Below are 15,628 nucleotides of genomic sequence, written 5' to 3' on the forward strand. Positions count from 1 at the left end.
TACCGTTATTGGTAGTCTTACTGTATGTAGAGCGCCGCTGTTCTGGCCTACTGCCTTGTATCACCGGTCATTACAGTTCCATTTGGCAGTACCACAAATGGTCTCCAAGGTTACCAGACAATAGCTGAGGCGCATTTACACACAATTATCGTCCCTCGGGCTGTTGTTCCTGTTTGGCAGTAGGTCAGTTTTGTGAGATGGTCACAGAGCGACGTCACTACGGCGTGGAGCTGGAGAATGACGTATGTGTTAAGGTATTCACAAAAAGGAAGGGAGATTTTGGTTTAAAGCCCCCACCGAGGACTGAGAACGAGCTAGGATTGCGCAGGGATGGGAAAGAAACCATATCATGTCCTCTTCAAAAGAAAAATTCCGGTATTTTCCTTAAGCGCCTTAGGGGAACCACATAGAAACAAAATCGGACTGGCTGGGCCGGGGTTTGAACCCGTATTCTTCTGGACGCGAGTTCTACACTTCCTTGTGTCATTGTAATTACGCTTTATTCGCCGATACCTACTGTCTGGTGTTCTTTCAACATGACTTAACGCTGTTATTCGCACACTCTCTCTGTGACAATGAAATTCGATCAGATATATTTCCGTCTCTAGGGTTCTAAGTCTTCCCAACATCATCACATGACTCCCAACCTTCCTCTTCATTTTTCGACACTCCTTTTCATACCACGGCCAAGCTGACCCCAGTTCCCCGGACCCCTGCTCTATTTCTCTTTCCTAAGACCGTCAGTCCCCTCTCCCATCCCCGGACACACACACACACACACACACACACACACACACACACACACAAAGACACACACACACATCAGCCTTCAGCCCATATTACAACCCCTTTGTTTATAGTCGTACCCTACCATGCCACTAACATCTAACGTTCCGTCAATTGTATCTCTTCCCAGCGATAGGAGGTGTAAGGCGAAGGTGCGGTGCAGGTCCATCCAGTTTCAACTAATGCATAGATGCTATATTCCCTTTCTGCGCCACAAATTTTTAAAAAAAGTATTCATTTATTTATTTAAACCAAATAAATGAATATTTTATTATTATTTTATTTCTATTATTTATTTACACTAAATAAATTAATATTTATTTTTAAAAAGGCAGCACAGAAAAGGAAAATAAGAATTGTACATTTAAACTAAATAAATAAAAGATATTTTTGTATGCTGTCAAAGAAAATTGTTTTTTAATAATTTAAAAAGAAGAAAGCTGTTAAATGTTTCAGGTTTCAGTTATATTGTATGACTTAGTATTTTTTAAAACAGACCGCAGAGTGGCGTCTTTCTACCACTGACAGCCCGCACTATCCCACAAGGGGCGTGGAGTGAAACAACAGTAAAGAAAAACGTGTTTATATACCACTTGCCATTAAAATTGCTACACCAAGAAGAAATGCAGATGATAAACGGGTACTCATTGGACAAAAATATTATACTAGAAATGGCATGTGATTACATTTTCACGCAATTTGGGTGCAAAGATACTGAGATATTAGTACTCAGAACAACCAACTCTGGCTTAATAACGGCCTTGCTACTCCTGGGCATTGAGTCACACAGAGCTCGGATGGCGTGTACAGGTACAGCTGCCCATGCAGCTTCAACACGATACCACACTTCATCAAGAGTAGTGACTGCCGTACTGTGACGAGCCAGTTGCTCGGCCACCATTGACCAGACGTTTTCAATTGGTGAGAGATCTGGAAAATGTGCTGGCCAGGGCAGCAGTCGAACATTTTCTGTATCCAGAATGGCCCGTACAGGACCTGCAACATGCAGCCGTGCATTATCCCACTGAAATGCAGGGTTTGACAGAGATCGAATGAAGGGTAGAGCCACGGGTCGTAACACATCTGAAATGTAACATCCAGTGTTCAAAGTGCTGTCAATGCGAACAAGAGGTGACCGAGACGTGTAACCAATGGCGCCCCATACTATCATTCCGGGTGATACGCCAATATGGCGATGACGAATACACGCTTCCAATGTGCTTTCACCGCAGTGTCGCCAAACACGGATGCGACCATCATGATGCTGTAAACAGAACCTGGATACACCCGAAAAAATGACGTTTTGCCATTCGTGCACCCAAGTTCGTCGTTGAGTACACCATCGCAGGCGCTGCTGTTTGTGATGCAGCGTCAAGGGTAACCGCAGCCACAGTCTCCGAGCTGATTGTCCATGCTACTGCAAACGTCGTCGAACTGTTCGTGCTGATGGTTGCTGCCTTGCACAACGTCCCCATCTGTTTAGTCAGGGATCGAGACGTCGCTGCACCATCCGTTACAGCCATGCGGATAAGATGCCTGTCATCTCGACTGCTAGTGATACGAGGCCGTTGGGATCCAGCACGGCGTTCCGTAGTACCCTCCTGAACGCACCGATTCCATATTCTGCTAACAGTCATTGGATCTCGACCAACGCGAGTAGCAATGTTGTGATACGATAAATCGCAATTGCGATAGGCTACAATCCGACCTTTATCAAAGTCGGAAACGTGATGGTACGCATTTCTCCTCCTTACACGAGGCATCACAACGTTTCACCATACAACGCCGGTCAACTGTTGTTTGTGTATGAGTAATCGGTTGGAAACTTTCCTCATGTCAGCACGTTGTAGGTGTCGCCACAGGCGACAACCTTGTGTGAATGCTCTGAAAAGCTAATCATTTGCATATCACAGCATCTTCTTCCTGTCCGTTAAATTTCCCGTCTCTAACACATCATCTACGTGGTGTAGCAATTTTAATGGCAAGTAGTGTAGTAAAAGAGATGTTGTCTCTGCAACTAATAACTACGAATGTTGCTGACAATGTGACGGCCATGAACATGTCAGTATCGAACACGAAAAGGGAACGCCGAGTTGATCCGGCAGTCGAATTAGTGCGTCGACTCCAAGCTCTCTCTCGCACTGACACCCAACAAGCTAGGTCCTGTTTCCAGCCTAACTCCTTTGTAGACTGGGTCCGAAATGACAAGGTTGCATTTGCGGCTCCTGTTAAGGCTGTCTGGCTTGCAAATCATCCTGGGCGCGACGGCTGTGTTACTTGTTATTTTTGTACAACCTTCCTCCTACAAATGTTACCACCGCGTCCACAGTACTGGTCTTACTTGTACTGTAACTGCAGTTCCTTTGACGGACGCCATTGCATCTTACTGCATCGGAAAAGATGGCAAAGTTCTGCAAACTGCATTCAACCTGTTGCTTCACTCCAGTTGACTCTAAATGACGAAAAGTGTCAAGGCATCCACATGAACACTAAAGGAAATCAGCTAAATTTCGTTTACACAAAAATGCGCACAAATCTAAATGTTGTCAACTCTACATATCGAATGATTTCGTTCAGGAAAAATTTAAGCTAGAACGATCACATAGAAAATTTTGTGAGGAAGGGGAGCCAAAGACTGTGTTTCACTAGCAGAGAATGCCCACACAACGTTTGTCCGTCCTCTGCTAGAGTATTGCTGCGCGTTATGGGATCCTTAGCAGATACAATTGACGGAGGACATCGAAACACTCCAAAGAAAGGCTACTCTTCTTGTATTGTTACGAAATACGGGAGAGAATGTAGTGGGTAAGATACGCGAGTTGAGGTGGCGATCATTAAAAAAAGGTGTTTTTCGTTGAGACAAAACTATCTACGAAATATCACTCTCCAAATTATCCCACTGAAATGCAGGGTTTGACAGGGATCGAATGAAGGGTAGAGCCACGGGTCGTAACACAGCTGAAGTGTAGCGTCAACTGTTCAAAGTGCCGTCAGTGCGAACAAAAGGTGACCGAGTCGTGTAACCAATGGCACCCCATACCACGACGCCGGGTTAAACGCCAGTATGGCGACGACGAATACAGCCTTCCAATGTGCGTTCATCGCGATTTCGCCAAACACGGATGCGACCATCATGTTGCTGTAAACAGAACCTGGATTTATCCGAAAAAATGTCGTTTTGCCATTCGTGCACCCAGGTTCGTCGTTAAGTGCACCATCGCAGGCGCTCCTGTCTGTGATGCAGCGTCAAGGGTAACCGCAGCCATCGTTTCCGAGCTGATAGTCCTTGCTGCTGCAAACGTCGTCAAACTGTTCGTGCAGATGGTTGTTCTCTTGCAAACGTCCCCATCCGTTGACTCAGGGATTGAGACGTGGCTGCACAATCCGTTACTGCCATGTGGATAAGATGCCTGTCACCTCGACTGCTAGTGATACGAGGCCGTTAGGGATCCAGCACAGCGTTCCATATTACCCTCCAGAACACACCGATTCCATATTCTGCCAACAGTCATTGGATCTCGACCCACGCGAGCAGCAATGTTGCGATACCATAAACTGCCATCGCGATAGGCTACAATCCGACCTTTATCAAAGTCGGAAACGTGATGGTACGCATTTCTCCTCCTTACACGAGGCATCACAACAACGTTCCACCAGGCAACGCCGGTCAACTACTGTTTGTGTATGAGAAATCGGTTGGAAACTTTCCTCATGTCAGCACGTTGTAGGTGTCGCCAACTGTGGCATCCTTGTGTGAATGCTCTGAAAAGCTAATCATTTGCATATCACAGCATCTTCTTCCTGTAGTTTAAATTTCGCGTCTGTAGTACGTCATCTTCGTGGTGTAGCAATTTTAATGGCCAGTAGTGTATTATCTATACATAAACAATTATTTTCCGTTTGCTTGCGTCCACAATCCTGCAGTATTTTCGAAAAGTCATTATTTTTTGCCTGGACTGTTACTGAGTGGTTATGATGTAAAATGCTGGTATTCAGCGTCTTAGTGTCATGTAACCCATAGAATGTGTGCGGGATACCAGTCCGGACACCAACTCTGACTCAGATACCGTATCAAAGACGTCAAGTAGGAAATACAACAGCTGTGGGCAAGCTGGCCTCAGGAGAAGACACAGTGGTTTTACGATACCCTTCCCTACCTAATCAGTTCATGCACCCATCATACTGACAAGTGAGCTGATAATTCCAAGTTCTTTGAACATCTGACTGTGTTTTCTAATCACTGAAGTAACTTCAGAATACCCTCTCAACCCGTGAAGAATCATTTCGTTTCCTCCTGCTCTTCTTAATGCTTCACATTTTTATCATATATTTTGTGTAGCATTAAAATTTTTGAACATGAGGACCGTACATTTTCCGCTTGAATAGTTTTTAAATTTATTTATTCACCACTACCGAGATTTTGACCTTTCACAAGTGATAGCTCATTGTGAATTGCGCCAATGCACTGTTCCTTTCAAGAGGATATTATCCTCGTATCATCCATGTTTAAATATTCCACGCGTATAATAAGACAGCAGTTTTCGTCAATTGTACAGAACAACGTAGCTCTTATTATTGCTACCGAATCAATGTCATCTTCACACATAATTAACACAGTGCGTACGCCAGGTAGGATATTTAAGTGTGTGCTACGTCCTTTTCTGTAAATGACTTACTATTCGCATGGAATATATAAAAGTGGATGGCAGAACGACAGTGTTCTCTTAAAAGGCACGACGCATTGAAATACTCCATCGTACTGTACTGTTCTGTACTCAGACTGAAACAATAACCGAAATCACATTCGTAAAGAAATCCATTTCATAACGAACCAGAGAGAAAATGTTGCCATCCCTAAAATCACACAAACACCCAAATTATCTCCCTTTTTTCTTTACAGAAATTACATTATCCCTACTTGGTGATAGTGACTTATTGAGGATTTTATGCATTTGGCTTGGTGTGTCACGCAAGCTGTTTTAAACGTCTTCACATATGGTTAGCGGATGGAAACCGGTTGTAGTATAGAAGTCTTTGTTGTCAACTAAATTCCTAGGATTTACAATTATGAACGGCATAAATTCGAAAGAACATATACACATGTTGTGGGGAAGGCGAACGAAAGATTCCGTTTTATTCGCGGAACACTTAGAAGGTGCAACGGATCCACTACACAGACTGCCTACACTACGCTTGTCCAACCTGCTTTGGAGTACTGCTGCACGGTGAGAGATGCTTACCACAAAGGATTAACGGAGAAGACCGAGAAAGTTCAAAGACTAGTAACAAGTTCTGTATTATCGACAAATAGAGGAGAGAGTGTCACTGGCATGATACAGGATTTGGGATGGATGCTGTTAAAACAAAGGCGTTTTGCGCTGCGTCGGGATCTTTTCACGAAATTTCTATCACCAAAATTCTTCTCGGAATGCGAAAATATTTTGTTGACGTCACCCTACATAGGGACAAACGGTCATCATAATAAAATAGGGGACATCATAGCTCGCACTGAGGGATATAGGTGTTCGTTTTCTCCGCGCGCTGTGGAGGGTGGAATAATATAGAATTATTGCGAAGGAGTTTCGATGAACCCTCCACCAGGCACTTAAGTGTGATCTGCAGAGTATCCATGTAGATATAGGTGTAGAGTAGTTGTTTTCTTTCATATCCCCCCCCCCCCCCTCGCAGATAGACCGAGGGAAAAATGACAGCATACGTGCCTTCGTATGAGCCCTAATTTCTCGTATCTTATTTTAGTCCTCACGGCAAATTTATGCTGGCGGTAGTAAGATGTTCTGCAGTCGGCTTCAAATGCCTGTTCTCTAAATTCTCAATAGTGTTCCTCGAAAAGAAAATCTCTCCAGTAATTCCCATTTGTGTTCCCGAAGTGTCTCCGTAGTACTTGCGTGTTGTTAGAACCTACCGGTAACAAAACGTAGCAGCCCGCCTCTGAAATGCTTCTATATATTCCTTTAATCCGACCTGGTGCTGATCCCAAACATCCGATCAGTACTTAAGAATAGGTGGCACTAGCATTCCATATGCAGTCTCCTTTGCAGATGAAACGCACTTTCCTACAATTCCCCCAATAAACGAAATCGACGGCTCACTCCCTGCCACAATCGTCACATTCTCATTCCATGTCATATCGCTCAGATATTTATAAGAAAGAGGCTGTATCAAGCAGGGCACTACTAATGCTTACTTTTTTCTTTTTTGTTTATATTTAGAGCTAGTGCCAAAAAAAAATGGTTCAAATGGCTCTGAGCACTATGGGAATTAACATCTATGGCCATCAGTTCCCTAGAACTACTTACACCTAACGTACCTAAGGACATCACACAACACCCAGCTATCACGAGGCAGAGAAAATCCCTGACCCCACCGGGAATTGAACCCGGGAACCCGGGCGTGGGAAGCGAGAACGCTACCGCATGACCACGAGATGCGGGCAGGTAGTGTCATTCTTGGCTCTGAGCACTATGGGACTCAACATCTGTGGTAATCAGTCCCCTAGAACTTAGAATACTTAAACCTAACTAACCTAAGGACATCACACACATCCATGCTCGAGGCAGGATTCGAACCTGCGACCGTAGCAGGCCCGCGGTTCCGGACTGAGCGCCTAGAACAGCTAGACCACCGCGGCCGGCAGTGTCATTCTTCACGGCAAGCAGAAATTTTGTCTAAGTCATCTTGCATCATCCTACAGTCACCCAACTTCGGCATCTTATCGTACACCACAGCACCATCAGCAAACAACCGCAATTGCTGCCCACCCTGTCTGCCAAATCATAATATCGGTCCTTGTCACACTTGCCTGGGGCACTCCTGAGGATACCCTTGTCTCTGATGAACACTTGCCGTCGAACCAGTGTACTGGCTTGTCGAGCTACTCACATACCTGTGAACTTATTCCATTTGCTCGTATCTTTCTTAGCAGTTTGTATTGGGGCACCGTATCAAATGCTTTTCGGAAATCTAGGGATATGGAATCTGCCTGTCGCCCTTCATACATAGTTTGCATCATACCACGTGAGAATGGAGCAAGCTGAGTTACGCAAGAGCCGTTCTTTCTAAAACCGTACTGATTCATGGACGTAAGCTTTTTGGATTCAAGGAAGTTTACGATATCCGAACTCAGAATATGTTCAAGAATTCCGCAGAAAACCGACGTTAAGGATAATGGTCTGCAATTTTGCGAGTACATTGTTTTAAGTATCTTATATATAGGTGCCAACTGTGCTTTTTTCCAGTCGCCTGGCACTTTAAACCGGCGAGAGATTCACAATAAATGGAATCTAAGAAAGGAGCCAATGTCGTAGAGCACTCTTTGTAAAACCGCACTGGGATTCAAATGGTTCAAATGGCTCTGAGCACTATGGGACTCAACTTCTGAGGTCATTAGTCCCCTAGAACTTAGAACTAATTAAACCTAACTAACCTAAGGACATCACACACATTCATGCCCGAGGCAGGATTCGAACCTGCGACCGTAGCGGTCACGCGGTTCCAGACTGCAGCGCCTAGAACCGCACGGCCATTTTGTCCGGCACACTGGGATTCCATCCGGACCTGGCGACTTACTTGTTTTCAAGTCCGCCCGGTTAGCCGATCGGTGTAACGCACGGCTTTCCGGAGCGGAAAGGAGGGCCTGGTCCCCGCCACGAATCCGCCTTGCGGACTTATGTCTATATCCTGTGAGCCGGCCAGTCTGTGGATGGTTTTTAGGCGGTTTTCCATCTGCCTCGGCGAATGCGGGCTGGTTCCCCATATGCCGCCTCAGCTACACTATGTCGGCGATTGCTGCGCAAACACGTTCTCCACGTACGCGTACACCACCATTACCACGCAAACATAGGGGTTACACGGTTACACTCGTCTGGTGTGAGACATTCTCGGGGAAGGAGGGGGGGGGGGGGGGTACACCCAGGACCGAACCGCACAGTAACCCTGGGTTCGGTGTGGGGCGGCGGAGGGGTGACGTGGACTGCGGTAGTCGTCGTGGGGTTGTGGACCACTGAAGCTGCGACGGGGACGGAGCCTCCGTCGTTTCTAGCTCCCCAGTTAACATACAGTACAATACAAAATTACTTGTTTCCAACTCTTCTGGTGCAGACCTGCTTCCTCGCCTCAGACATTTCAGCTAGTCATATTCAGCGTGACTGACGGCCTGGCCTTGGTGTGTGTCTGCAGGTGGTGGCGGCGCGCGCGCTCTTCCAGAAGCAGTACGAGGAGGCGGCGCGCGCCGCGGAGGCGGCGCCCGAGCAGACGCTGAGCCGGCGCCGGCGCCAGGCGGTGCTGCCCGTGCCCGTGCTGCTGCCCGCCGCCAGGACCACCGTCAAGGTCGCCAGATACGAGCCCGTCGACGCCGCCGTGCCCGCCTCCACCCGCAAGGTACCGCTCATCACCTTCAGATCAATTACCACTGTCTCGAAGTACGCCTTCCACTATTCCACAACTGCTCCAAATTTTTAGTGGTGTCCCTCAAGGCTTGATTTTGGGTCCTTTCAATCTCTATATTATGGCAAACCATCAGCTATAGCGCACTTTGCAAATGTTTTTGCCATTAGTCTTGAGGCTGGTTTGGTGTGGTCCACCACGACATCCTCTCCTGTGTCACCCACTCCTTCTCGAACCTTACGCCTTCGATTATTTGGCGGATATATTCCAGTCTCTGTCTTCCCCTACAGTTTTTGGCCTCCACAGCTCCCTCTAATACGACAGGCGTTTCCTGATACCTTAATATATAGGGTGTAATGAGAATAATTGCAGATATTTCTGTTGGTGACTGCAGGCACAGCACAACAGTCACTTGCAAACTAACAATTATTACGAGTATTATTTTTTAGGTTGGTTAGTACCTCCAAGTACGTGGGGCAGGAGCAAGCCATTAATGCATATTTTACCTTGAGCAGCAGGTGAACTGTCGAAGTGTGAAGGCGGATGCAAAACAGTCGGCCTATACCGACAGGCGTGGTGCAATTATGAACAATCAGAAAACTTCAGGTCGTAAATTATGTTTGCAGAAAGACTGTTAGCCGTGCGGGACTGGCAGAGGGGTTTAAGGCACTGCAGTCATGGACTGTGCGGCTGGTCCCGGGGGAGGTTCGAGTCCTCCCTCGGGCATGTGTGTGTGTGTTTGTCCTTAGGATAATTTTGGTTAAGTAGTGTGTAAGCTCAGGGACTGATGACCTTAGCAGTTAAGTCCCATAAGGTGTCACACACATTTGAACATTTTTTGGAAAGACTGTTAGACGCAGAGAAAAAACAACACACTGATCTGTGTATGTATTAAGGAGACATATAAAAATATCTGCAATTCTGTATGTCTTCTTGTCCTGTCGCTTCTCCTAGAGTATTCCACGCATTTTTTTCCTTCGCCAGTTCTGCGAATCTCCTCATTTCTTATCACTCCGCAAAATTTTCAGCATTGTTCTGTAACGCGTTATCTCTAACGCTTGAAATGTCCCATTTTCCTGCCTTACAACAGTCTCTCACTCACTTGCTTACAATGTTGTGATACACACAAACATTTTCAGCAATTTCTTCGAATTAAAACCCATGTTTGATACTAGTAGACTTCTTTTCGTCAGGAATATCCTTTTTTTCCTGTGCTGGTCTGTTTCATATACCCTTACTTCGTTCGACATGGCTCCATGGTAGCACAGTTTTACTTTGATGAACATCTTTTATAGGTCGATAAGGCCTTTAAAGAGTTCTTCATTTTTCTTAAGCCCATGCAGATCGTACAAGTATTATGATCAGTTCCAATTGCAGTTACTCCTGAGAATTTTCTAAAACTGAGAAAATCTCGCTATTTCTGCTAAATTAATGGCTCAAATGTCTCTGAGCACTATGGAACTTAACATCTTAGGTCATCAAGCCCCTAGAACTTAGAACTACTTAAACCGAACTAACCTAAGGGCATCACACACATCCATGCCCGAGGCAGGATCCGAACCTGCGTCCGTAGGGGTCGCGCGGTTCCATACGGAGGCGCCTAGAACCGCTCTGCCACACCGGCTGGCGCTAAATTAATGATAGTGTTGTTTAGCCTTCTGCCTGCTTAACAAGGCCCATTTAACTGCATATCAGATGCTGCATTGATACATCACTGACGTGAGACCCACACTGTTGCAACGATTCATTTACTGCGAATATTCAATTATGCCTTGAAGAAAGATGATTTCTCAGATTCAAACATCGCTATTACAATTTTCAACACTACCGAACACATAGTGGCAGAATTTTCCAGAAAATGATTAGTCAGAAAGTACCACGCCAAAACAATCGATATTTACGTCAGCTCTGGTTGTAAGCAACCACACAGACAGACCACGAACAGCGCATACTGGTTATTTTCACGTGGGATTTTCTGAATGATGTCTTTCGGGGAAATTCAGCCATTATGTATTTGGAAGCCCTGATGATGAAGTGTATCGTTGAAACCGGTTACCAATAAATTAATAATGAAATTACATATGACGGTTATGTTGAAAATTGTAATATTCCTATTGGTTGTGGTCCTCTTCTCCTACTTAACAAGGATGGACATGCCGAAATTCCATCATGGCTGATTATAAAACTTGGAAAGGTCACCACACACTTGCGACTAATGGGTAATTAATAAAGAACTAAATGATATTTGTTATATGCAGAATTCCATCATGGCTGGTTATAAAACTACCCCCACACCATGGTCCAGCATCGCAACTGGCAGACGAAGGTCCACTTGGAGCAAAGGCTGCATAGTCGATCTGGCGAATGATTAGGGTGCTGAGAAACAGCTACACACTCTTACAGCTAAGGCATTTCGTAGCATTATATCCACTGTAAATTGGCAGTCCTTCTACAATTGATTGGTAGTGCTCCACTGATTAGAGGTAGAATAATTTGAGGTTTAATGGAGGATCATTGCTCGAAAGGGGAGGGGTTTTAAGTCAGTACTTTCTACGGTAGGACACCTGTCACATCGATAAAGCGTGGATGAACAGACAAGCCAGACGCGGGAAAAGACCATTTCCATGACAATTTCTTTTGAAGCTGAAGTTTTGAATTTGTGTTCCGGGCGTGTGTGGAAATTATAGTAAATAGTGCATTTCATGACGAAAATGTCGTCGATCAAAATATTGAAAGAGATTGCGAACCCAGAAATATATCAGTTAGTTCTGGGAGAAAGAATGATATAATTTTCTCATACTAAAAATAACCTCTTATTTCAAAAAACATGAAAGTCACAGAAAACTAAAAACTTTACTTTGTATTCAATAGTCCTACAAGGCACTGTCTTTTCAATTTTGCAAACCGAAATTAATAAAACTGAAATGACCTATACAATGGTGGGGCGGTGGGCTGTTCTGTTGCAAGAATCGCTAACAATTATCAGTACACGTCAATAAAAATTATTATCTTAAAAACATATCCAAAATGCAAATCCATTCCCGTAAATGCTGCGTCTGTAAGTCCTTCCATCGGGTTAATAATTCCTACCAATTTTCTTCGTCAAAATCCTCCTCCAGTATGGACTACGCTAAAAGTTCTGCCAGCTTACCTCGTGTCCAGTACTCGCCTACTCTCCACTCTACAACTGAAACAAAGACACATGAGTTCAGAGACACTATTTTCACTGCCGTAGGTCGACTAGTCCAGATGTTACACGCGACTGCTTCGCTCTCGTGACATGAAATTTCCACTTATTCTGAAACTATCCGAAAATAACTGTCCAGTCCGCCTGTCAACTTATTCCTATAAGAAACAGTTCACTCACTGTTTATTTATTTATTCATTCTTCACAATTGTAGCCCATTATCCAGAACGCTGACGTAGGCCAGACAACTCACGTTTTTATGACAATTACAAATTGCACACACATTATATATATATATATATATATATATATATATATATATATATATATATATATATGGTGGTCCATTGATATGATAGTGCCGGGCCAAATATCTCACGAAATAAGCACGTACTTATACGTTTGTGACTATTACAGCGCCATCTATCACAAAGCGAGAAAAGTGGTCCAACTAAAACATTCATATTTCTTTACGTACGTCACGAATATGTAATAAAAAATGGGGGTTGCTATTTTTAAAAAAAACGCAGTTGATATCCGTGTGACCTATGTCAGCGCCATCTAGTGGGCCAACCATAGCGCCATCTGGTTTCCCCCCCTCCCCCCCCCCCTTCAAGCTAGACGAGTTTCGTTCTTTGTAGTTTTTTCGTTTGATCAATGGACCACTTCGAAACACGGACGCTAATAGAACGGCAGCACTACCAAAAAGCTAATATCGCAAGAAAGGATCAAGAAGGGGAAAACTACTGTCTATCACGACGAAACTACTGTAAACCCCTTTACCAACTACCCAACTGCTAGTTATAGTGTTCGTATTAATGAGTAAAATCGGTACACTTCTATTTATATACATTTATTAGGGAGGATCTAAACTCTACATGGTTATTTCCGCTACTGGGTCCACTCACTAGCCTTTCCGTTGTAACAGTCTGTAACACGCTTCACTTTACGTCTTAGAATCTACATTCCCGCAATCCTCGCTCCAACGCGTTGGATTATACTACAGTAGAGAGTTTCACTGTGCTCTGCAGCTACTGGCGCCCCTTTCCAGGTTGAGCTGAAGGAGAAGGAGGAGGAGGTGCTGGCTGCCGCCCCCGTGCCCCTGCCGCTGGCCTACGCCGTACCCGCCCCAAAGGCCAAGGTGCACCAGCTGGAGGAGGTGGACGCCGCCGTGCCCGCCGCCACCCGCAAGCTGGAGGTCAAGGAGAAGGAGGCCGAGCTGGTGCCCCTGTTGCCGCTGCCCGCCGCGCGCTTCGTCGTGCTCTGAGCGCGCCTCGCACTCGGCCCCACCTGCTAACCACATCACAGCCACACACCACTCCCTCCCTCAGAGGCCTCCGCGACCACCGACCCAGCCACGACGTCATCGGCGACAGCTCGGAACCCGACTCACCCAACTCTGCGTCTCAGTGGACCAGATCTGGACGGCCGGTTGTACTGTTCGTGGATGAGCTCCAGTACACGTCTGCGACCATCGCTCCATCCACAACATGACTGGTGACGCTCGAAACCCGACAGACCCAGCTCTGCATACCGGTGTACCAGATCTGGACGACTGGTTGCAGCGCACACAGACGAACTCAATTGGCCCCGAGCTATAACACACCTTCTGCCGATCTCGTCGGAAGATACAACCGGAAAACGTACCAGAACACGACACACGTCGAATGGAAGTCCTCAGTGGTGTATGTGTTATGAACTGGCATCTGACTTGGGAAAACTAAATATCACTACTTCATTACTTTGACAAGACTGTCTACTAACCCTGGGAAACAAATTGCTATTTCGTTTGTTGCATTCGATGTTTAAGCTTTCCCATAAATACTTATGGGAATTCGTCGGTTGTCGAGGAAGTTTCTGAATTTACAATAAAGCATCTCATTTTTAATTAAATGTTCATTCTTTTTTTTAAATCCCTGTATCACCTAGATCATACCACCTTCATTATAATAACACAGTACCTTCTAAATGAATACTGTTACACAATACAAACTGTTGTACATACACTTACTGGGAACACTATAGCTTCCTAGTCACACTCGGATTTTTTGTTTAAACATTTTTTCTTGGGCTGTCTCCAATCTTATTCAACATATACATTGAGAGAGCTGTGAAGGAAACTACGGGAAATTTTTGAAAGAGTCAGGGAGAAGTAACAAAGGCTTTTAAGTTTGTCATTATCATTTCAAATCCGTCAGAGATGGCAAACGACGTGGAACAAGTCAAAGGATAAACATCAACAAAAGAAAAAAAACAACGATTATTGGGTGTATGCGAAATAAATCAGGCAGTGCTGAGGCTATTGCATTAGGGAACGAGACACTTAAAATAGTAGATGACTTTCGTTAACTGGGTGCAGATGTAGCGGCTCGCTTTTCCAATAAGCCTGAAATAAAGTTTATAACCCTAGCCGAAATTTGAAGATTACAGCTTTTATAATTATACCGTCATTCTGATCAGCTGTAGCTATCAGGGACCTGAAGTACAGTACAATGGCCTTTAAATAGTAATTAACCAGCATAAAGATCATAACTGGAGATCAATAATATGCGTCTGACTAATAACGCTCTGCTACTCGTGGAAACGCTAAACCACAACTTATTTGACCTGCTAAAAAATAGAATAGATGATATCATGCCTCCACAACTAAATTACTGATTAAAAACGCCACACTGCACTCAACACAGAGTAAAGCAATCTCGCTTTCATTTTGTTTCACTTCGTAAAAAAATACTAAGAGCAAATAAGAAGATATATTACCACACTTCATATCGTAATATTGGCTGCTGTCATTAAATATAAATTATTCAATATTAGCTGCAGTAATCCTAGAGTGGTACAACCGCATACGCGTCAAACCAAAATAGATACGAATCTAAATGTAACGAAAACACAATCCAAATGACATCTTCTTTCTTTGCTGCAATGGTAGTGTGTGATGCCACCTCTTTAAGTGATTATTCTGCCCCTTAATCACTTTCACATCATCCATCTATCGCATTCCCCAGAACTCAAAGCTGGCTGGTGGCTCGGGAGCTCTTTGATGACAGTATTGTGACATCAGTGTCACATATCGCTACGGTATATTAACTCATTTTTGGCGCTGTTTCGTGGTTATTTTGTTGTGAATGCCGAAACTGTGCGCTTTGACAGCTTTGCGCCTTCCATGTTGGGGTCATGTCTCTCTGAAAATATATTTATGGACTCTGTTGTTGGCAGAAGGCAGTCTGTGAATCTCATTAGGGGAAGAGT

General features: G+C 44.6%; 1 protein-coding gene across 1 annotated transcript in view; it reads left to right on the top strand.

Annotated features, from left to right (window-relative positions):
- Positions 1-14,269, top strand: part of LOC126335202 (uncharacterized) — a 32,331-nt gene extending 18,062 nt beyond the window's left edge. The window contains exons 4-5 of the mRNA XM_049998212.1: positions 8,983-9,183; positions 13,428-14,269. Of these exons, the coding sequence (XP_049854169.1) occupies positions 8,983-9,183; positions 13,428-13,643 (417 nt within the window). The 3' untranslated portion in view covers positions 13,644-14,269. The remainder of the gene's footprint in view (positions 1-8,982; positions 9,184-13,427) is intronic.
- The last annotated feature ends 1,359 nt before the right edge of the window (positions 14,270-15,628 follow it).

The sequence above is a fragment of the Schistocerca gregaria genome, chromosome 2 (assembly GCF_023897955.1).
Source record: "Schistocerca gregaria isolate iqSchGreg1 chromosome 2, iqSchGreg1.2, whole genome shotgun sequence".
NCBI classification, from domain to species: Eukaryota; Metazoa; Arthropoda; class Insecta; order Orthoptera; family Acrididae; genus Schistocerca; species Schistocerca gregaria.